The sequence below is a fragment of the Tachyglossus aculeatus genome, chromosome 18 (assembly GCF_015852505.1).
Source record: "Tachyglossus aculeatus isolate mTacAcu1 chromosome 18, mTacAcu1.pri, whole genome shotgun sequence".
Taxonomy (NCBI): Eukaryota; Metazoa; Chordata; class Mammalia; order Monotremata; family Tachyglossidae; genus Tachyglossus; species Tachyglossus aculeatus.
In genome coordinates this window covers 35,394,590-35,418,697 of record NC_052083.1, presented here as the reverse complement: position 1 = coordinate 35,418,697, position 24,108 = coordinate 35,394,590, and the positions used below count along the sequence as shown (strand labels likewise).

The 24,108-nt window shown below is 37.8% G+C and overlaps 1 protein-coding gene across 1 annotated transcript in view; it reads left to right on the top strand.

The window, feature by feature from the left end:
- Positions 1 to 24,108, top strand: part of TTC3 (tetratricopeptide repeat domain 3) — an 80,402-nt gene that overhangs the window by 6,896 nt on the left and 49,398 nt on the right. The window contains exons 2-17 of the mRNA XM_038759953.1: positions 291 to 379; positions 628 to 673; positions 1,327 to 1,456; positions 2,180 to 2,267; positions 5,981 to 6,034; positions 7,911 to 8,034; positions 9,806 to 9,891; positions 10,903 to 10,997; positions 12,334 to 12,396; positions 13,909 to 13,963; positions 15,279 to 15,441; positions 15,678 to 15,726; positions 17,210 to 17,342; positions 19,599 to 19,656; positions 21,334 to 21,394; positions 21,908 to 21,986. Coding sequence (XP_038615881.1) covers positions 302 to 379; positions 628 to 673; positions 1,327 to 1,456; positions 2,180 to 2,267; positions 5,981 to 6,034; positions 7,911 to 8,034; positions 9,806 to 9,891; positions 10,903 to 10,997; positions 12,334 to 12,396; positions 13,909 to 13,963; positions 15,279 to 15,441; positions 15,678 to 15,726; positions 17,210 to 17,342; positions 19,599 to 19,656; positions 21,334 to 21,394; positions 21,908 to 21,986 — 1,362 coding nt within the window. The 5' untranslated portion in view covers positions 291 to 301. The remainder of the gene's footprint in view (positions 1 to 290; positions 380 to 627; positions 674 to 1,326; positions 1,457 to 2,179; positions 2,268 to 5,980; positions 6,035 to 7,910; positions 8,035 to 9,805; positions 9,892 to 10,902; positions 10,998 to 12,333; positions 12,397 to 13,908; positions 13,964 to 15,278; positions 15,442 to 15,677; positions 15,727 to 17,209; positions 17,343 to 19,598; positions 19,657 to 21,333; positions 21,395 to 21,907; positions 21,987 to 24,108) is intronic.

Below are 24,108 nucleotides of genomic sequence, written 5' to 3'. Positions count from 1 at the left end.
GTTCCTTCAATAGCCTAAGCTTGAGTCTTGAGACAAAATGCAGGATCAAGGAGCAGTGGTCCTGAGATCTTGGGTGCTTTCTCCTGGCAGTGAAGATGGTGACAGGACTTACTAGAAGGAAAATCCAGAATGAGTTTCCAGACTTTCAAACATTGCGTGTACATTTTATGTACAACATTTTAATATTTATGCAGGCGTGATGCCAGTAGCTTCGCTTAATGGATTAATATTGATTTTTTATTTTATTCACTGATTTACTATTTGTATTTGTTTTTGTGAATGTGTGATAGAACCATGCATCATGGAAGACTGGTGGACCTCTAATAAGGAAATTATTAGCTCCGGTTATGTTCGTTTTACTAAATATTGCTGTGAACAGGTAAGTGCCTCAACGAAACATTTTTTAGTGATTCTTGTCTTTTAAATGGCCATCTGAATTAACATTCTTGTGTAGCCCCTGGGTCCTTGATATAAAATATGTCAGGGAATGAGAGTACAAACTGGGGAGAACTCATGGATGAAGGAGGGTGGAGTGGAAGAAGGAGGATGGAAAGGATTAGTCCTATTTGTGACCTATACTAATGGGTCTTAACCATGTGGAAATAAAACAAATTGTTTTCTTTATAGGGTCGTGCAAAATCTAAAAGATGTTCTCCAAGCAAGCCAAAATCGGGTTAGTAAAGTGAAAGCTTTCCAGTCTCAAGCCTTTTTGGTAATGTTAGGGTGTAGGGGAGGAAAAAATAAAATCCATATATTTTATCAGTAAATCTTATAGTATCAAAATTATTTTTATTTATTTCTTTTCCTAGCGGTGCAGCATGGCTTAGTGGAAGGAGCACTGAATTTGGAGCTGAGACCCAAATTCTAGTCCCAGCTCAGACACTGGCCTGCTGTATGAACTATAACTTCACAAATCACCACTTCTCTGGGCCTCAGTTTCCTCATCTGTACAATGGCTTTAAGATACCTGTTCTCCCTCCTTAGTGTGTGAGCCCCGTGAGAGACAGAGACCGTGCATAATCTGATTATCGTGTATCTACCTCAGTATTTAGACCAGGGCTTTGACATCTAGTAAGTGTATAGAAAGTAATGTAATGATAATGAATACTTTCGGCTGAGAAGGTCAATGCTTTATTCAACTCTTAACTTAATAGCTATCCCAACAATCTCTAGTTTACCCGTGTGAGGTTGTTGGCCATTGGAAATATATAGATATCATGACAATTCCTTCCTCTTATTTTTTTTCCTCAGTACACCTCTTTTTATTTACCCCTTCTCTCCACATCTCAAGCCCAAGATAATTGTTTTTACTTGTTTTTATTCAAGCTCCTGACATCTGCAAAACCTGGTGCAGCAAACCACTTCAAGTCCTGCAAGATTACTGTGATATCATTAAAATATACATTTTTTGGCCACTTCTCTTTCAACTTGAGCATATGAATTATATAGATTTCAGGTAAGCAAGTCTCCAGATATTTGAATCTCACAAAAGCCAAGGAAAGAAAAATGTCTAAAATCTTCCAAATTTCTTCATAAAAGAATAGTATTAGAGTACTTTAAAGGGGACCACCTGGTCTTGATATTAAGCTTCTAGGTAGGCCTACTGCTAAAGGACCGTAGGAACACACTCCCACACCTTTCTTGGTAGCCTGTTTCAATATTTAATCATCTTTAATGCCAAGGCATTCTTCCAAGAACTCTCTCCGGGTACAAGTTAAGCCCATTTCCTCTTATTCTATTCTTTGTGGAGTTGCAAAACAACTGCTGATCATTCTCTTTATAATAACCTGTCATATACTTGAAGACAGTTAAGTAACCAAATCCGAATTCCTCATTGGTCTCATTTGCTATGATTCTAATAATTTTTGATGCTTTTTTTTTTTATATAGTCTGATTCCTTTCCTCTACATTGTAAAATGTGGGGAGTAAAACTGGGCAAAGGGGCCTCATTGGGATGAGTATAGTGGAAAGATTACATCCCGACCCTTACTTACCGAATTGCTCCTAGAGAAATAGTAAAGAACAGGTATTGTAGACATGCCTTATCTCCTTATTGATGAAAATCTGAATTTCTCTAAGATGCAAATACAAGTTAACATCCTTAGAATAAGCAGTGTTAATTGTTGAGATGAGGCAATGGGAGAAACTTACACTTTGTAAAAATGTGTTTGTCTTAAAGCAAATCTGTCCACTCTGAGTTAAATTTGAAGAAATTGCAACAGATTGAGGTGCTGGAAGAAATTGTGGATCTGGGTAAGAAAGTTGCGGTAAGTGTTTTCTGAATGTTTTAAATACGTGAAGTAGAGCTACTCTGCATTGTTATATGGAATGTGTGGTGGCTAAACGTGGCTTGGCTAAATGGGCCTGTTACCCACCAGGTTTGTTTATTTCAGGTTATTAAGTATTTTCAGGAAAGTGGAAGTTGTCCTCTAGTAGCACCGTATATAAACCCAGAGTTGGTAGAGTCCTCAGAGGTTACCTAGTTCACTTCTTCACTGTCAGTGGTGTCTTCTTCAAATAAAAAGGACAACTGTATATACATCTCCAGGGCTGTCTGGACAGTGTGTTTACTTATTTACGCAGAAACAGCATGGCTTAATGGGAAAAAAAACACAGATCTGGGAATCAAAGGACCTGGGTTCCAATCCCAGCTCTGGCGCTTGCCTGTTGTGCCTCAATTTCCTCACCTTTAAAATGGGGGTTCAATACTTGTTTTCCCTGTCCTCTAAATCTCCAGTGGTTGCCTATCAACCTTCAAATCAAGCAAAACCCCCTCACTCTCGGCTTCAAAGCTATCACCTCACCCCCTCCTACCTCACCTCCCTTCTCTCCTTCTCCAGCCCAGCCTGCACACTCCACTCGTCTGCCGCCAACCTCCTCACTGTGCCTCATTCTCGTCTGTCCCGCCGTTGACCCCCGGCCCACATCATCCCCCTGGCCTGGAATGCCCTCCCTCCACACGTCCACCAAACTAGCTCTCTTCCTCCCTTCAAAGCACTACTGAGAGCTCACCTCCTCCAAGAGGCCTTCCCAGACTGAGCCCCCCTTTTTCCTCTCTTCCTCCTCGTCCCCTCTCCATTGCCCCCCCCACTCTGCCCTACTCCCTTCCCCTCCCCACAGCACTTGTATGTATTTGTATGTATTTATTACTCTATTTTATTTGTACATATTTATTACTGTTTTATTAATGATGTGTATATAGCTATAATTCTATTTATTCTGATGGTATTGACACCTGTCTACTTGCTTAGTTTTCTTGTCTGTCTTCCCCTTCTAGACTGTGAGCCCATTGTTGGGTAGGGACTGTTTCTATATGTTGCCGATTTGTACTTCCCAAGCACCTAGAACAGTGGTCTGCACACAGTAAGCACTCAATAAATACGATTGAATGAATGCATATGGGATAGCGACTGTGTCCAACCTGCTAAACTTGTATCTCCCCTGGCGTTTAGTACAGTATTTGGCACATACAGTAAGCATTCACCAGAACCATATTAATAACAGTTACTATTATTTTGATTCTCTGCCACTGTGAATGAATTTGAGCCCAATAGTTGGGGTGCCATCGGATAATCTCATAGTTTTGTTTTTGTTTTTTATTGATTTTTGAAGTGTTTTCGTAAATGCAGCCCCAACGTCAAAGGTAGAAAATGCTTAGAAAAGTGGGTTAGATGTTTTTTAAAACTGCATAACTTGATGTGGAAAGCCAATTCATATCCCGCTCGATTAATGTTACACATGTACATATGCGATCAAGCTTAAGTCAAGTTCCACATCACGCTTGAATCTGTAGAGCAGAGGTAGCATAGAACTCAGCATCACAATTCCAATATTCAGGTTTGCGAACATTTTCAAAAGCTTCAGCTACCAGCAGTGATGTCCTAGAACAGAGCTAATCTATAAATGTTGAAATAAAGCTTGTTGCCCCCCCCAACCCCAGCTTTAGTGGAATACCAAAGCAGTGATATGTCTAAAAGTTGGATGACAACAGAATAGCCAAGCCACCTGCTCTTTGATGAGCTGAAGTGAGGCACCTGCAAGAAACAGTGTGAATTAATGGCTAGAGCATGAGCCTAGGAGTCAGAAAGACCTGGGTTCTAATCCTGGCTCTGCCACTTTCATTCATTCAGTTGTATTTACTGAGTGCTCACTGTGTGCAAAGCACTGTACTTAGTGCTTGGGAGGATACAATATAATAAACACTTTCCTGCCCACAATGAGCTCACAATTTAGTTTCATGTCAGCTATGTGACCATGGGCAAGTTGCTTAACTTCTCTGGGCCTCAGTTCCCTCATCTGTAAAGTGGGGATCAAGCGTGTGAGCCCCATGTGGGACAGGGACTGTGTCCAATCTGATTAAGTTGTATCTCCCCTAGTGCTTAGAACAGTGCTTGGCACATAGTAAGTGTTTAACAAGAACCATTGTTATTATTTTTATTATTAAGTAGGAAGGGCAAAGAAAATACCACCAAGAACACCCTGAAAAAAACTTCAAATAGTGCAGTAGTAGAGCTGTGGACTGATTAAAACAACAAATGCTAGTAAACCAACCTGGTATGCCCCAATCAGAAATGGGGTAAACCATTTTGAGCAAAGGATTTAGGCATCTCAAGGAAGTGGAATTATAAATGTAAATATAAATTATAATGGAATAAAATGAAATATAAATTATAATGGAATTATAAATAGCAATAAAATTTCTGAAAAATAACCAGCTATAAATCAGAGGATAGTCTTCACAGATATGTATTGCAGAAAAGACGGCTTGTCATATGTATATTTCAGCCAGTTTTGCACATCTGGATGGCACCTTTGTATGCAGTATCACCATTAAGCATGAAGAAAACCTCTTCATAGGTATTTGTAGATGAGCCATGCAGTTGTGAATTTTCTGAACAAGTTTTTTTCCATAAATGACTTTTTTCTGTAAAACTGAGAAGAGGAAGTTAGTAACTTCGCATAGTTTGTGTGATGTGGTTATACTCTGTTAGAAACACTGAATGTTGGCTTAGGTAAATTTAGACAAAAGGCTTTATCATCTTGTCATAGCATATGCAAGATCTTGCTTAGTGGAGCTTTACACAGTAGTAACCAAATGTTCCTCTGTTTTGGTATTCCACTAAAGCTCATCCTGAAGGAGACTTGTGGATCTGTCAATCTATGCATTTTCACATTCAAAAGTATTTGAGTGTCTCCTGTGTGCCGAGTGCTGTAGTAGGTGCATGGGAGAATAAATAAAATTCCCATTGATGGTATTTGAAGATGCAGTTTTTGATACTTATGCTAACTCTTGGGTAAATTTCTCTGTAGTTATTCCTACTTTGCAGTGCATTTGGGGTTTCTCTTACACTACCAAGGAAACTGCCTATTTCTTGTTAAGTATGTTGTTGTTATTATTCCTTATTACATTATATTTATCCCAACATTTAGTACAGTGTTTTTCACATAGTGGTATTTAACTACTTACTATGTGCCAAACATTGGAGTAGATACAGTGTAATCAGGTCAAACACAGCCCCTGTCCCTTATGGGGCTTGCATTCCAAATATTAAACGCTCATTAACTGGTGGGTCCAGTGTTACATGTTTACTTAAAGCTAGAAAAGGCTGTGAGGGAATCAGACCGCTTCTTTTGTAAATCGCCTCAATGGAAAGTCCATGTAGTTTGAACAGGGAAAATTTTCTAAGATTTTAGTGACACGTTTAAGGGAAACTATATAACATTGTATTTCATGAATTCACTGTCCACGTTGTAACTAATTTTCAAGACAACTTGCCATTAAGGTAAAGATTTGATTCTGAATCGCAGTCACGGTCAAGATATGTAATGTAAATTGAGGTGTTATTTGTCACGTCATTCATTTCTGGGATTAATGACTCTGAATAGATGATGTCAGTATTCTTTAGTGAAACTAGGAATTGCAATTTGATCCCATGAAGTAATGTATTACCCATTTTTCATTCTTGGTTTTGTTTTTCAGGATGATCAGTTTTTTATTGGTGGCATCCTGAAAATTGGCTCCAAAATAGAAGACGTAAGTCTTATGAAGGACAACAGACACAGATACGGCTTATTTGCATTAATGCCACCTATGTACATTCCATAGTCTTTAACTCTGCTTTTAGTTCTGGACACCTCCCATCTCCTTAGCAACTTCTTATCTTCTTACCATGCACACCCAAAGTCAACCTGATGCTCTTTTCCAAAGGGCAGGAAGCCAAGTAGATAAAATTGTTTACATTTCCAGTGAGTCTGTGGGCATACCTAAAGGCCACCCTTCTTCCTGAAAGTGTGATTTTTTTTTTTTTTACCGTTCTGTGCCGTAGTAATTCATATCATTATAAAAAACAGAGAGAGCACTGTTGTTCTTCATCGGTGTAAAGACCTGAATTGTCTGTGGTGGTGGGCCGGGGGGTGGGCAAAGAGAGGGAGTGTTGGGTTTTTAACATTTTTAGAATTATCCTAGGAAGATGTGTAAAGACAACCAAAACATTTGGATAGGGAAGGAGTCTTAAAAATCTTGTTAGGTTTACAGAACATGGGCTATATTGCATTTAATGGGGGCACCCTAGCCCGTCAAATTTTAATTCTGGTGAATGTTGTATTGAAGAGTGCAGGTCCAGCAGATAGATGCCACTGGTTGATGTGCATGTCACCCTCATCACTATTTGTTTAACTATTATGAATGTGGTTTTGAAGCTCACATATAGGTCTGACATATTTTGGCAAAATTCAGGCAACGGTGCCCACCAGCTCTGCTATATTGTACTCTCCCCAGTGCTTAGTACAGTGCTCTGCCCACAGTTGGAGCTCAAATGCCATCAATTGATTGGTTCATGAAGCATTATATGAATGTTTTTAAGCATGCACCTATGGGAATGTGTTGCAAAATGTTTCTTTTCCTAATGATAACTCTTCAGATTCAGTGTTCCTAAGTAACACTTTCCAATTTTAAAATATTGGTGCAGTGATGATTAAATGAGACTTACTGTTGCATTTAGAAATTCCAGGTGATTTAATAATAGATGGTTACTGGTATATTTTTGAAAAAAAATTGAAGTTCAGTATCCTTGTGGTCCTGCGCTTTTTAATTCTGATGATGTCAGTAGAATTAGTATTGAGCGTCTAATGTGTGAAGAGCACTGTATTCTGTGCTTGGGTAAAATACAAAGGTTAGACTATGTCATCTCTGTCCTTGGGAAGTTAATAATCTAATTGGAGGTGGTAAACATAAATGGACAAATACATAATTCAGGCTCCGCCACTTGTCAGCTGTGTGACTTTGGGCAAGTCACTTTACTTCTCTGTGCTTCAGTTACCTTGTCTGTAAAATGGGGATTAAGACTGTGAGCCCCACCTGGGACAACCTGATAACTTTATATCTCCCCCAGCGCTTGGAACTGTGCTTGGCACATAGTAAGCACTTAACAAATAGTATTATTATTATTATTATTATTATTATTATTATTATTATACTGTCTATGAATATCATCATTTTAAGTGATAGAACACTATATGTTTTCCTTGATACTGACGGTGATATTCTTGTAAAATTTCCCCAATGCAAATGAAAAAGTGCATCTTAATCCTATTCAAGTCTTTCAGATGTGTAGTTTCATTTGTGATCAGTATTTAAAAACCTGATGTTTAGTCTTGTAGATAGGCCAGTGTAGTCAAAGACATTGCTTTTTAGATCCCTCTACATTTCATTTGTGTGAGTTAACAATTCTTAATAATAATACTTAATTCTAAGTTTTGAACTCTGTTCATTTTATATATGACTTATGTTTGGAGTTGAAAAATAATGTCCAAAAATAACAACCTAGAAAAATCAGAAAGGATATTGAACTGCCATTCTTCACCGTTGATTACAGGCTTACAACAATTTCTTTTTTCTTTATTTGAAACAGAGGGCCCCTGTAATCGAGGAAACCTTTAACTGGGTGAAATACACAGGCGAATTTAAAGTCCTACATAAATTAGAAAAATTTGGAGATTACAGTTGGCCAATGTTAGAAATTTTCTTTACTGAATGTAAGTATGAATACCTAAGATGGAGGCTAATTTCTTTCTAAAACAAGCAGTTCTGGGATACTGTGCGCAAGGGTGTGTGCTTTATCTTTTCAGTTCTGTTCCCTCATTGAACTGTTCAATGGTCAGCTTTTCCCATTGCTCATAATATTTCTTCATATTTTCATAATTATTTCTAATCTTCCAAATAGAGGTCTTAATAACATGAATTAAAAGGTTAGGCATTGCAGTTCAGTCTTTTTTAATGCAAAAGGACAAGAATGACATGGAGTAAAACTGATTTTACCATGATAACTTTCCTGATCTTGAAACAAAACCTCTTGGCTAACTTTGACCCTATGGACTAATTTCAGCACTTCTGTGTCAATTAGGCACTTGGGTACTCACCCACTTATAGTATTTATACTGGTTTTACTTTCTCCTATCTGTAACTTATTTTATGCCTGTCTCCCCTGCTAGATTAGCAGAGTATTGTAGACAGAGATCTTGTCTACTAATTCTATTGTGTTCTCCCAAGTACTTAGTACAATGTTCACACAGGCTTTCAGTAAATACTCTTGATTGTTTCAAAATGAGGTTTTGGTGAAGAATCTATTGTTCTTAGACCACGTCTAATCCCTTTTATCTTTCTGACATTATGAGTCCTAACCGAAAAGAAAACCATACTGTCCGCTTTGCTTTGGGCATAATTCAGGTTCCCTCTGAGAAAGGCATATCCTGTGGGTTTAAATAATGGAATTTGGCCAGTCTGTCTACAGTAATGATAACACAAGAGGAAATGTAGTATGAGGGATGGAATATGAGGAAGAACTTCCAGAAAATGTGTGTGTGTGTGTGTGACTATCTCCTTCAGTTGAAGGTATTTAAAAATAGGTTAATTCTTCATTTTCTTGAATGGTTTAAGGATGATTTTCCATGAAGGTAAGTAAGTGATTAGAGTAGATTGCCTCAATTTCCCATCTTGGCCATTGTATATACCTACCCCTGGAAGCTGAATTTACTTGGGTTGAGATTGCCATAGGGTATTTACTCTCGTCCATCATCACTTATCCCCCCTGTGCAGGAGAAGGCAAAAAGAAAGACAATAATTCCAGATAAATTTTGATTTTTTACTACTTATTTTGCTGGTGTTCTAATTTTTGGATCCAGTGATAGGATACCAAGTTTATTTCAGTTACCTCGCCTGTAAAATGGAGATTGAATCTGTAAGCCCCATGTGGGACAGAGACTGTCCAACCCAATTTGCTTGTATCTACCCCAGCACTTAGTACAGCGTGTGGCACGTAGCAAGCGCTTAATAAGCACCATAGTTATTATTTTCCAACCTGATAAACCTGTGTCTATCCCAGGACTTAGAACAGTGCTTTACACACAGTGAGTGCTTAGCAAATACCATTAAAAAAATAATTATTTGGATAGCTTTGCTAAATAGAATTTAATGGTGCTACAACAGCCAAGATTTGAAATCCTTTTTGACACAAATTTAGGCTCCTTAAACAATATTTCAAAATATCCTACTGTTTGCTCAGGCTTTCTAATGTTTTGGAGACAAGAAGCCTTCCTTTGTTTTAACTTAGGAATCATTGAATTCCATATGCTTGAAAAGGGTTATTTTCTATTCACTTTCTGATCTTGGTAATAGGAATTCTTCTCTGTCAGAAATAAGAACCATATTGAGAATGTTGTAGCAGCAGTGAATCTGTTAGTTTTTTAAAAAAGGTAGAGGCAGTGTGAAAGCGTACAACAAATGAGCTATTTATTTTTCTCTCCCCAGACAAATATTATATAACCAAAGTTGCTCTGGAAGACTGCAATTTAGTTGAAGAGTTTGGATCTCAGAACTGCGATTCCTGTACAAGGGTAGGTTTAAGTATGTCCTTTAAAGTATGTTTTAATATTGTCTCTAACAGTGTAATAAATCTAGAAGAATGGTATTTTGTATCTACTGTCTTAGAAATACATTCGCAACTATTATTTAAACTCAGCAAAATGGTTCCAGGGCTGTTTTAATAAAAAGTTATCATTCTTGGAACAAACAGTTCTGAAAGAAAAATACCTTGGAATTAGGAATTTCTCAGGTTTATCCCTGTCCTTAAGGTGGAAACTTCTGGATATGGACAATGCAAGTATGAGTGGAAAAACAGGTTTTTGTGAGATTGGGTAATTTGTCTTTTGCTTAAATTTGATTTAGTAGCAACAGATCCAACGTTCAACAGGCTTCAGCAAAATCCCCCAGTTGTGCCTCGTGTATTCTGACTGAGAAGCAAAACATGAAAAGATTTAGCATTTTTGAGTTGGAAAAACTACCTCCATCTCTGGACTGTATCTGATTTCAAGTACACTCATGAAAGCTGTTTTGAATGTATTATCGATAATTGGAAGAGGGACATAATGAAATAAGCATGGCTTGTTTTAATTTATTTGGATCACTTGTCAAATACTTTTGTTATAGTTTGAAAGCATCTTCCTCCTTAAAAGCCAGCCCAGTGCTAAAGATGCATCTGACAATATCATATTTAAGAATGTAGGTGCAAAAAGGTGAAATTATACTCCTTAAAGCAGTTTATAATAGACATTTTAAGGCAAAAAGCAAACAGCCCACATTCAGAATACTAAAAAATTTGTTGTCTTACTAATAAGTTGGAATAATTTGATATTTATTGGATATAGTATTTATGATTTTAAGTTCCATTATTTTAATTATGGATATGAAGTATAATGTTGTTAATCATATTGATACTTCAGTTGAGTGAATGGGAATCTGGTAACCGCATGATTGAAAGGCTAAAATACTTGAGTGTGAACATTTATTTTCCCTCTTAGTTGGAGTTAATTTTGATTTGGTGTGCATGCCTTTTTTTGATCTCACAGAAAGGAGAAATGATGAAAGAGAGAGGAAATGAAGAATTCTCCCAAAAGAAGTTTGATTTAGCAATCCTTTTCTACACCAGGGCAATTAACTTTTGGTAAGGATTAAGCGTAATACCTGGATCATTTTTTATGAAGGAGAAGAGAATAGTGTCTGGGAAGACTAAAGTTAGGGTGAGGTAGTGTTTTGAGGCAGTTTGGAATTCCTTCAAATTGTCTTTACAGTATATTTATCCACTTCTCATCATTTCATCCTATATAAGAAGAGAGTAAAAATAAGCAAGTCTGAGAGTGGAGTACTGCCATATTGTTAATTTTTTTCCATCGGAAGAAAAAAATCTTAGGGCTGCTTTAACCACTGGATAAGAGGAACAGGTGCTCTGGTCCATCACTTTCAGAAAGGGATCATCTCAACAAGACTTCTCATCCCATTAAACCAACTGGTCTATTCACTGCTCTTGTAGTGTTAGGTACCACACTAGACTAGGCTGTAGACTAGACTGGACTCCCCCTCTAGACTGCAAGCTCACTGTGGGCAAGGGAACTTTTCTATTGTTATATTGTATTCTCCCACACACTTAGTTCAGAGTTCTGCTTACAGTAAACACTCAATAAATAAGATTGATTAATTGAATGGATGAAGGTACGGGGAATTTGTTCCTTAAGTAATATTTATTGACTTTTTCCTGTGTGCAGAGTATTGTACTGGACAAGTACAATAGAGGATAAATTAGGCCCAGTCAAAGGTATTTTTTGAACACTTTCTATGTGCAGAACATCAATCAGTCATATTTATTGAGCACCTACTGTGTGCAGAGTGCTGCACTAATCACTTGGGAGGGTACAGTATAACAGAATTGGTAGACATTCCCTGCCCACAATGAGCTTATAGTCTAGAGGGGGAAACAGACATTAAAATATGACGGATATGTGCATAAGTGTTGTGGAGCTAAGGGTGGGGTGAATATCAGGTGCCTAAAGGATTGAGATCCAAGTGTGTAGGTGAAGCAGAGAGAAGAGTAAGGGGAAATATGGGCTTAGGGGAGGAGACATGGTTTTTAATAAGGTTTACCCACAAGACTCTGGAGGGGGAATTGATATGAAATAATAAAAACAACAAAATAACATAAAATCAGGACAACATTTTGAGCTTATATGTAAGAGCAGTAGTTTGCTCACATTGTGAGGAAGGAAGGAGGGTAGCGAACTTTGTTCCGGGAGACTTTGTACCTGGACTTTCATTCCTCCAGGGCTCCCAGGACCTTTTGTTACTCTGATCCATAGAAGTTGATTACTGCCAAAGGGTTTTGTCTTCTAGTCAGTGTTATTGAAAAATCTGAAGGATTTGGGAGTTTTTTTTTCTGTATCTGATTTTTCTTTCCTTTTCAGATAACTTTTTTTTTCTAATGAAACCATTTTTCTTTTCCTTTGAAGCCCAGAAAATCACCTTCTTTACAGTAACAGAGCTCTTTGTTTTCTTCGAATTGGACAATACAAGTAAGCATTCTCACAAACCTGCAATCCCTCTTATGGTCTTGAAGCTCTCTTGTTTTGGGCCAACATTTTTTTTTTATCCTAAAATACAGTAATTAGGACATCCAGAAAAGGCACAATTTTCACAGTTCTCTGATGACACCAGGTTTCGTTCCCAAAGAGCGCTGCATTAAGGAACACTTGTGATGTGGTATTCATGCTTTGGATCCATGCCTCCTTCCAACATCACTTCTCTTTCTACTCAAACAGGCGAGCGTTGGCAGAAGAACCTTTATTCCCTAATTCCCCAACAGCATTCCATCCTAAATGCATAGTGAAAGCATTGATTATGGGAGAAATGACCATTTTTGAAAGTCTCACAGATAACAATTTATATAATAGATGCATCTATTTTCTATAATACTTCCTTTACTGTTGATTTATATTTTTAAATCTTTGAAAATGAAAGTTTAAAATACAAGGGATTAAAGAAAACTAAATAATTTAATAGAGACTTTGAAGTCGAGATGCCTCCGGTTTCTGAAGTTTTGAGTTTGAGCTGGACACAGCTCTCAACCTGGAAATTGAGAGCAGTGATCCTGTATTTGGTTATTATATGGATTAACTGAAAAGTCCATAAAATTTTAGGACATCATTTAGGTGCTAAGTATTCTACTGAAGCAAATATAAAAGCGTGAGGATAATCTTCCAGTATGCTGTGTAATGAAATTTTTTTGCTTCCCTATTCCCTAAGAGTGGCCTTGATAGAGATAAAGGAGATCATGGGAAAAATAGCTCTGCCCTATGTCACTCAGCTGCTTTCTCTATTTTACCCGTATTATGTGTCTCTTCACTTTGATTCAGATAGAATTTCTAGGAAAACACTTAGTAACCGTGGCTTAAACTTGATACCAGTACTTTTCTAGCCCTTAAAGGGGCAGGATTATCAATTTTTCTGCACACATTCCATCAGCTAAACCAGATGAGACATTAGGTCACCTGAGAGATGTAATATTTAGAGATGATCATGCTGATACTTAAGACTTTGTAAAGGATTTTAGTGTCCTTGAAAATTAGAAAGATAGCTCACTTGAAGCTGCCCATTTAGATAAATGTAAGAGCAGAACATTTTAGTAGCTGAGTTATACTCTGTAACCAGAGGTGTGGCAACTATTTTGTGACCTCAGTTTATTTTGCAGAGGTTGCTTAGGAAAGAAAACAAAAGTACATTGTAAAAGAAGTTTAGGCAGACTAGAGTGTTGGGTAGATTTACTTGAAAAATCACTGTGGAATTTTTAATGACACAAGTATTTAGCAATTTAGTTGTTTGTTTCTTTTTTAATCTTGTTGAAGACAATACCAGCTCAGTGCACTGGAAAGCTGTTTTGGGAATCAGTGTTTAAGACCGTGTTTAGGAGAAATAGCAGTGTAACCTCTGTATCTGATTTTGGAATAGCAGTGGAGTTTATTTATCTGACTTTGAAGAAAAATATTAGTAGATTATATAACATGCTCCATTACTTCTTTTCATTTAAGGAGAGCCCTTGCTGATGGAAAGAGAGCTACTATTCTAAAGCATAATTGGCCAAAGGTTAGTTTCACTTGCATTGCAACCTCTATTTCAGTGAGAAAATGATAATGAAAAATGATTTTATAAAAGCCAAGTCTAGTAATAAAACACTTTACAGGCTCCACATTTGCTTGACATGATAAAAATTGAGGACATTTTGTAATTCTTTGAATCTTAATTTATTATTGTACTATATTCAGTACAGTGAACTCTTTAGGAGTACTTAATTATGACCTGGAAGTCAAGAATCAAAGTCTAAACCTGCCAATTAACACCATTACAATTTTCTACTATTAACCTTATGCTTCAAAATGTACATTTAGAACTGTTCCATGTCTACGTTATTGGGTGAGCCTGTATGTATATTGTTTGCCTTAGGTTTCTCCATGTGCAAATTCAGAAATATTACTTACTTGCTTTTCAGAGTGCTGGTTGTCGTAACTAATGATTGTAAAGAGATTTTCATAGATTAATGTTGTTGTACATAAGCATTAGTCATGATTCGATTCGAGCCAGGAAAAAATACATCCACCAAAATGCCCCTTTTTGATAGGCAGTGGCACATTCAAGCAGTCTGCTCCATTCTGACTCTAGCAGCTGCATCTCTGGAGTTATTAAGTGTATCTGGGATTGGCTTTAAGTAAAATATATTTCCTTGATTCAAGCCCCCTTCAAAGTCTCAACTGTGAGCTTTACAAGAAAAAATAGTCCCAGGTCGGAATAATTTGAACAGATCTCATAATATTGGATCAGAAATGGATGCTTACTGAAATTTAGTATTGCTCATTGAACTGAAAATAGATTAATTTCAGCTTGTGGATTTCGTTACAGCTCCTTACATAAATTTTTGTCTTAATGGAATAGGTCAAAATGTGTAAGAGGAAAATAAAAGAAATCACTCTAAAATTATGATTAGGGATGTCACACCTCTATGACAAAAGAGGTTCATCTCTTCAGAATAGGTTGTGATAGTATTTCAGACAACTTTAAGGCATTTAATTCCAAAAAGGAAGATTGTTAGTGTTCTCTGGTGCGGAAAATTCTTATCATAAAACTTCTATACATAGATTTGGCTTGTGAAGTGTCTTACAGCCTTCTGTGTGGAGAAGGCTTTTTTGGTGGTCAGTTTTATTCTTGATGGCTTTTTCCTGAAGTAAACTTGCAATTTCTCTGTTCTTTTTCAAGGAAGATGCTGAAAGATTCTAACAGTTTTTACTAGTATTCTTTTGGTAACATGTTACTCATATTTTAGCCAACTTAACAAGTTTTCAAGAAATTTAGATTTTTTTTTTCGAGCACCAAAATCAAGTACCATACATTTATATTCCTGTACTAGGGTCATTACCGTTTCTGTGATGCACTCTCAATGATGGGGGAACATGAACAGGCCCTAGAAGCAAATGAAAGGGCCCAAAAACTCTGCAGAAATAACCCTGAAGGAACTAAGGATCTTATTCAGCAGAACATAAAGTTAAGAAAAGAAATGGAAGAACTAAAAGGTACACTAGTTCAAATTTTTCAGTTACAAAGAAATATTTTTTAATAAAGATTTTGAAACCTTTTTATGGTGGGCTTTTTATGGTGGTGAGGACTGGGAAACATAGTAAATCAGAAATCAAGAGATTCTCACTGATTTACATTGTATTTGGACAGATCACTTTTTCAGTTTGTCATGGTCCTTGGGTTAAATGGTATTGATGCTTGCTATAATGGTGCTTTTGTACTGTCATTGTAGGTGCAAAACAAAGTAAGTATCGAATGAAGAAATCACTTCATGAGAAAAGGTGAGTGAATGCCAGTTTAAATTCTTATTGTCCTTAATACTAGCATGAAGGTGAGACATGGAGAGGGACAGGAAAACATTCTGGAGCTGAATTTCAATCCTGGAGACGGGGAGTAAAAGGACTGAAAGAGGAAGAATGATGATAGTGTAGAGGGTTTTGAGATTTTCATTTATTATTAGCTCCTTGTTTTTGCTAATACCGAAGATTGTTAAGTGTAAATACTGAAATGAAGACGTTCATTTTTTTTTTTTAAAGTGTTCTCAAAGTCTCATTTCCTCAGCTGCTAATTACATTGAACTATGGTATCTTCTTTGTGGCAACTTTTAAATTTGTTCACCATTGCATTTTAAGAGACTAAACTTTTTTAATACATGTGTGTTCATTAAAGTAACACTGTTTTGCCATTTTGACAGGGAATTTGGATTATTACAATTACTTTTGTCAAATGCAAACTTTGTATGAAGCCCTCTATTAAGAAGTAGGAAAAGGTACCAGGATAATAATTCCGACGGGGCTCCTGGCCTTTGTGGGCCTCATAGTCTAAAAATGGTGTGTGTGTTGGTTGGGGAGAGAGGAGGCTGGGAACAAACACAGAAAAAGATAAATTAAAAACAGCAATAACAAGAAATCCTGCAGTGCTGTACTCCTGAAGAGGTTTCAAGGTTCCTCACCAATCTTGGCAGTGTTGGCCCAGTGAGGCATTCAGAAGTGTCTCAACATATCTTTCTGGTCACCCAGGGACTATATACTTCTATCCATCTCATTCTTGCAGGACAGAACTTTACCTTGCTAATGACCAGTTTGGGAGCTGCCGCCCCATTTTCTGTCTTCCCTGCTCCAGTAGGGTAGAATTTCTACCTAGTGATGTTGGGAGAGAAGGCTGGCGCCGCTTGGTAGACTTCAAGGCTGAGTCATTTAAATTACTCTCAGAAAACCTTCCTTGATGCTTTGTGAATGTTAAAATTAAATGTTGTAAAAAAAATTAGATCAATTTTAAGTTTAAAATTTTCTTCTGGATTTAATCTTACAGATGTAGTGTACTTTGTATTGCCTAAAATAAATGGAGCAACTATAAAATGTTGATTCTAGCAAATAGGCCGCTATTAATAGTGAGGAATGATAAATAGAGGCAAAAAAAATCCCTAATGAAAGATTAAAGAATCCTATTGTGAATCCTGGAGTTTAATTCTTAAACATTTGCTTTGTGTGTGAATTTTTAATGGTATAATTCCTAGTGCAAAATCAAATGAGCAGTTTTTCGTTCCTCTGTATGAGTGGATCTTTCCCAGTTTTAAGGGGACACATTTGCAGGAAGCAAAATAGCAAGTTGAATATCTGCTTTGACTTCAGTTTCTTCTGAGATGAGGACAGTTCAACAATGAAAATTTTCAAAGGCACATCTTAATTTATCACAGTTATTTTCCGTGGTCGTTTATAATGTTTTGATCAGTGCTGTCAAATTTTTGTTACTTTTTACTTTTAGATTAGCTTCAGATTGTGGTTCTAGAGGGCCTGGGTTTTGTCCTTCACGTAATCCAAAGGAAACAGGCAATGAAAAAAGAAGGTTCATATCAGAATCAAAAGATCATAGTTGTCATCAGAAGAAGGATATAAAGGTAAACTCAGTTAAATTGTAATTTCTTTCAAATGTGGACTGGGGCTTCCAAGAACGTGCTTTTCAAGTAAAGAGAATTTGAGACGTTAATATGAGTTTGATTTCGTCTTGAAAAATATCCTGACCATTTCCTGATTGGTTTAATGCATAGAGCAGTTTTCTTTGAAATTACATCTTTTTGTATTTTCAAACTACCTAAAATGTCTTTTAGGTAATATTAACAGATAGACATCACTATATGTGTTGTTAAAGCAGCTAGTGTCTCAGTTTAAAAAGATTAACTACATGTATGCCGTTGTAACTGTAGTGTGTGATTATCTGTATCAATTTAACTTTGAAATATATTTGGTTTTATGCTTCTATGAACCTTATAAGGAAAATGTTAATGGGGAAAGGGTTTAGAATTTAAAATCAAATTCCACTGCAGTTTGCAACTCAGAGAGCGAGAGAGAGTGTGCGTGTGTGTGTGTGTGCGTGTGTGTGTGTGTGTGAGAGAGAGAGAGAGAATTGTTACTGCAGGATGTCAAAGAGTCATTGGAGTAGAATGTGTAAGCTGAAACAAAATGAACTTTATACCACACAAAAATGTATGTACACATTTGTGTGTACATTGCTATGTACACACCAATGAGTAAAACCTGATCTGAGGAAACCTATTGTTTAAATACCTGGTTCTTTAAGGAGGAGAAAGTTACACCCTCATTTGCTTAGAAATTTTTGTAAAAACTAGGTTGCAAAAGGATGAGGGAAAAGGATATAGCACATGGTACTGTGCCAAATGCTAGTGGTTTCTCAGCAAATATTCGGGGGATTGGTTTAGCTGAACAGATATTTAAGATATATGGATACAGAACGGTCAGCTAAATGAAGCGCTTGAAAATTGAATATGTTCAAAGAGAAATGTATGACTGTCAGGAGTTCTAGTTTCAGAAGCTGAATGGAGGAGGTGAGATGAGGGAGGAGTTATAGTAGGGGCAAATCCTGGAAGCTGTGAAAATGGGCAGGGTCAAGAAGAGTCATGTGTTAGAAATGAAACCTAGACTTGTTTGTTGGAAGGTGTGGCCAGTATGCAAAATCTAGGAGAGGGGCAACAAGGAACAAAAAAGTGAAGAAAGAAGAAAGCACCCGAACATTTTAGTAAGCAGTTGTAATTTTTGAGAGATAGAATGTCCAGGAAAATCACAAAAAATAGGTGAGTGTTTTAATTACAAAGTTAATTGATATGGAGGTTTTTTTATATTTCAGATGACAGAATTATTTCTGTAAAGTGGGTGCAGATACCTAATACAGTTAAGTTAGACTGCATTCGTGTGTATACTTTGTATTTGTGGTCATAGATTTGTTTCCCAAGTCTTTTGTAAAATTGATTTCGGCTGGTGATTTAAAATGTGCTTAAACCCAGTTTCAAGGGAAGCATTGCTTAAAGAGTCTTGGCAGAATTCTTAACCGATGCTTGTTTCAGCTGTATTCTAGTAGAACTTGTAAAATGAAAAGAAAAGGAAGTAGAAGTGTCACTGCTAATCTAGGCCATGATTTCACATCCTAGCAGAGGGTGGCTGATTGGAAGGAGAGAAGGGGAATAACAGCCACACACTTGGGGAATAATGAAGGAAAGTGAGGGACTTTATCTCTTTTTTTTGAAGAGATTGTACGTTTCAAATTTTAATATGCTTTCTGACAATTCTGTGTAATTTTTTTCTGAGTGATCCTGATTCAGTATGCAAAATTATTTGGCAAGAGAGGAAGGGGGACTAATTCCAGTGGAAGGATGGGAGCTGGGGTGAGCCAGTCCCACCGTATGCGTTGTCCATCGTTATTATTGCCCTACTGGGGTAGATCAAAAGGGAAAAAAGATCTAATTTAATTTTATGCACAGTCTGTCAATCATATTTATTGAACGCTGAGCACATTCAGAGCACTGTACTAAGCGCTTGGGAAAGTACAATATAACAAACATGTTCCCTGCCCACAACAAATTTACAGTCTAGAGACAGTTTCCAGCAAGATGCTTAAAATTGAGTGTGATGGGATGGACTTGGGTCTAAGGAGTAGTCGTGGAGGGAGATGGACTTTTCTTCCTCCGCGGTTATGGATTTTATTAGGCACCAAGCTCCCTGGTGCTGCAGCCATTAGTAACATGACCACTGTGGCTGAAAGAGGATCTTTTGAGGACTCAGCCTGCCGTACCCAGAGCGTCCCTATGTCACAATCACTCAGTTTGGTCTGTATATGGAAGCGTTCTTTTTGTTGTTGCCAGGTGGCTCCTGATGTCCTGAATTCAGAAAAACACGAGTCTCTTTTGGCGTTTCCAACAGGCAAGTTACAGCCACGTCCTGATGCTAAATTTGAAGTTCTCAGGTGGGCGGTGGGCCCCACAAATTTTCACTGGGCATACCCACTTCGCCCTTGTCACCCTCTTAATCATCCCAGCAAAGCATTTGTCAAAATGAAAAAAGGAAGAGTAGAGGAAGAGGGAATTACGTTATTTTAGGCCTCCCTCTTGATTTTTTTGGTTCACACAGATTTCTTTTGTGTCCTAGGCACATAGGCATGTAGCTTGCTCATCTTTGAGTCATTGAATAAATGATTCAATAAATGATTAAAAATCAAGTGGTTTACTTTCTTTTTTAATGAAGTACTGCCACCAAGTGGCAAAGTCTTAAACGCCACATAACCGCCAAGAATGTGCTTTTTCATCATTTTAGCTTTTTATATGAATATGCGTCTCTCCTCATTCCCCATATCCTGTTTATCTAAATTAAATTTTCCAATGCTTTATCAGAATGTAATACAGAAAGTATGCTTCAAAAAGGGTAAGTTGTGTTTGGAATTCTAATGACTTCTGTTGTTTTTCTGCAGGGTGAAAAAGTTGATGTTTGTAAAATTCCAAAAATGCACTGATTTTTGGAAGTGGCACTCAGATTTTATTTTTCGTTCTCCCTTTCCTGTTATTCTTCCTTTTTTTTTTTTTTCAGTAAAAAAGGCCATCCAAATCCAGAAACTTTGATAACTTGACTGTTTCCTCTCTTTCTCCTCTACTGTTGCCAAAGGCAGGCTTTAATATAATCAGTCAGTCATTGGTATTTGAATGCTTAGTATGTGCAGAGCACTGTACTAAGTGCTCGGGAGAGTCCAACACAACAAAATTAGCAAGCATGTTCCCTTCCCCATAACAAGCTTACAAGAAGAAAATAGTTGCACTGTACAGTGCGGTTAACAAAACCGTGGTTAAGCTGCAAGGGGTCAGAGATCGAGAGGGAGACGATTCCTTAGGCCTCAAAATGCTGTAGGCACATCATTGTGATCAGGATTTACAGAGTGCCAAAGGTGTGCAGAGCTCTGTACTAGGCACTGGGGAACGAGCAGCAAAAGTAGAAGCCATAGGCCATAGCCCTTGTCTTCAGTTCCGTGGGACGTTAGATTGTATGTTTCTTGCTCCCTCCCAAGGACATAGAACAGTGTTTGTATATTTGTACCCGGGGTAGATATAAGGTAATCAGGTGGGACACAGTCCTCATCCCACATAGGGCTCACAGTCTTAATCCCCATTTTTCAGATGTGATAACTGAAGCACCGAGAAGTTAGTGACTTTCCCAAGGTCACACAGTACACAGGTGGAGGAGCCAGTATTGTAACCCTGGTCTTTCTGACCCCCATGCCCACGCTCTAGCCAATAGGCCACACTGTGCTTTGCCCACAGTAGGCACTTAAGTACCATTGATGGATTGAAGAGAAATATAAAGAGATTGAGGAAGAGAAATATAAAGAGATTGAGAGAGACAAGTGCAAACGCCAGGAAGTTAAGCCTAAATTTTTGGTACCCCCACAATAGCATAGCAGAGCTATGAATTCAAAAGAACAATTTCTCCAATGTGGACATTTTAAATTGAACATACGATGTCCAGGACTGACTCTCATTCTGTTTCTTTTAGAATTTGAAGTCCAGGTGAATGCTTTTCTTACCTTGGAACAAAAATTTCTTGTATTTACAGGTCATAATCAGAAAAATAAAGGAAAAGCAAAAACTAGTAGCTGTGATTCTGAAAAGACTAGGTAAGTGTTTGTTTTTCAGGAAGCAAAGCAATATCTAGGTGCCTCATTCTTTGGGACTGGGATTCAAAGTCCTTGAGAGAATTGTAGAGAAAAAACAAGATGCAGCCTCTACCCTGGACAAATATATGAGCACAAAGTTTCAGAAACACAAATGATAGAGGCATATAGAGGATTCATAAAACAAGCACATAGACTTTTTTCAAGTGATGGTAATATACAGAGCCTCATTCTTCACCTCAAAGGGGAAGGACCAGTATGGATTAGTAAAAAGTATGAATGACGGAAGCAAACTCGTATATTCCTAAAGCACAAAAGTTACTGGGGCAAGAGGGAACACTTAATTTTTGAATGTGGATGGTTTGAAGTGTTTAATGAGCCATCCTTGATGAAAAGAAAATCAATATGAGCTTCCTGGAGGGTGAATATTGATTGAAGGATAAAATATGTTGCCTGTGAATTGTATCTGAAATTTGTCATTTTAAATTGCACTGAAACTTTTTTTTTTACTTCTAGAGAACAACTGAGTTCTAAGATAGATTCTAAAAGCAATTATGATAAGCAGAAGAGTAAATCTTTGAATTCTACACAAAAGGTAATTGAAGCAAACAATTCTATTGACCTTAGTCCCACAAGACAGGTACTTTTAAACAAATATTTTGGCACAGCATCCTGCGCTAGGTGCACCTCCTATGTACTAATTCCTGTTTGACAGAGAGCATGCCCCACAGGGATTGAATTGCGAGAGGGCTCAATTTGGTTTGATCTCTTTTAAGCTGGGTGGACACTGACATTTCTGAGAGTCCAAATCTCTGTGAACTGTAAAATACTGCAAAATTTTCTGGCATAACCGGGCTGATTTTTAAGGGACCATAGCATTTCAAATGGTCATTCTGTGGTCATTACTCCATGATGGCGGTAGCAGTCTGCCCCAGGAAAATGGCTGATTCAAATTTTATTACTCAGTTCCGTGGTACAGCTGACACAAGGAACATTTAAATATCTAATGTTTTCTGCCTTCCCCTCCTGTTGGGCAGGAGGAAGAGGCGGGGGAAACTATCTGAGCTTGCCTGAATCGGATTGAGTTCAACTCTGTGCCAGCTTGACCTGGCCCGAATTGCAGGTCATGCAGGGCCCTGTATGTGAGACGTTAATATGCTGGCACGGAACATGTAGGGGAGATGGAGGAAGAGAAATGAAGGCACTGGAGAACAGGGAGTAATCTGGAAAAATAAAGGATAATTGAGGGAAAAGGTATAGAGGAAAAAATCTCAATGTGAAGTAGATAACGAAGGTCAATTTGGAATTGATTTTTCTTTCTCCTGATGGGGTCACATGGACATACGTTCCCTCTGGAATTGAAATTGAGTGGGAGGGAACTTTGAGGGGACTCCTTGCTTTGGGAGTGGAGGTGTTCTGAAAGGAAGAGATTTGAGTTTTGAAATAATAGTTTGCACATTCTTGTTCTTATTCCTCTACTCTTTGAGGTAGAGGAATGGACCGGTAAGGGGACCTTTCTTCAGTACTAATGTATATACTGACTCCAGTATATTGCAAGATCCTTTGCTAAATTGTATGCCGTCTTTGAGGGCCGGGATCTTGTCTACTAACTTTGTACTTATGGTCTTAGTACAGTGCTCTGAACAGAATAAGGGCCACATAAATATTGATTGCATTCAGACAAAGGTAATACTTTCTGGGATCTTGGTAAATTTTCTTTTACCACTTATAAAGAACCATAGTGAAGATGAGTTTTTTCTTTTTGTGTCCTTCAAATTAGCTTAAAAACCTACATCTGCTACTAGAGATTTAACGAGTTAATTATTTAGTGTTGTAGTATATTCTAAAAACCTATGTACAGTTACTGTGGGACTCTGGGTATCCGAGCTTGGAACATAATTGAAGCAATAGTAATGAGCATTTGTATCTAGTAGTTTGCTTCAGTTGGTGAACATGAAAATGTGTCCATCCTCGCTTGGGAATTTTTTTGGCATTTTTCAGCAGGATTTATGACATTTTAAATTAGTCTTTAGCAAGATAATTGATTCTTAATTCCATTTCAAAGCATTCCCAGTGGAGCAGAGAAATCCAGCCTCTTAGGTGTTGTGAGGGCTGGACCTCAAGAGCATAAAGCCAGAGGTGGGGAAGGGAGAGAGAAAAAGAAAGTATTTATCTCTTTTTTTATAGCATTTTTTAAGCCCTTACTGTGTGCCAGGCACCATTCTAAGGGCTGGGGTAGATACACGCTGATCAGATTGGACACACAGTCCGTATCCCAAGTGGGGCTCACAGTCTTAATCCCCATTTTACAGATGAGGTAACTGAATCTTAGACAAGTGAAATGACTTGCCTAAGATCACACAGCAGACAAGTGTCAGAGCTGGCATTAGAACCCAGGTCCTTCTGATGCCCAGGCCACACTCTAACCACGAGGCCACACTGCTTCTTTTCACCGCCCACTGTTATTACCTGGTTGAAAGTCTAGGGAGCCATTGCCACCCTGTGGGCCACAGTCACTCAAGCTGAGCAGTGGAGGGCAGGGAATGATAGAAAAATGGTCAGTGGTTTGCATTAGTTTCAAGCAGTGGGCACGTGAGGTCACCTAGCCATTTGGCCATGCCAAAATGGTCTCACCAGGCCTGAAAATTCAGGTCAGCTGGGGTGACAGTGGTAACAGCAGCGGCTTTTGTCACTGCTTTTGAAGAAGAGGATTCTGC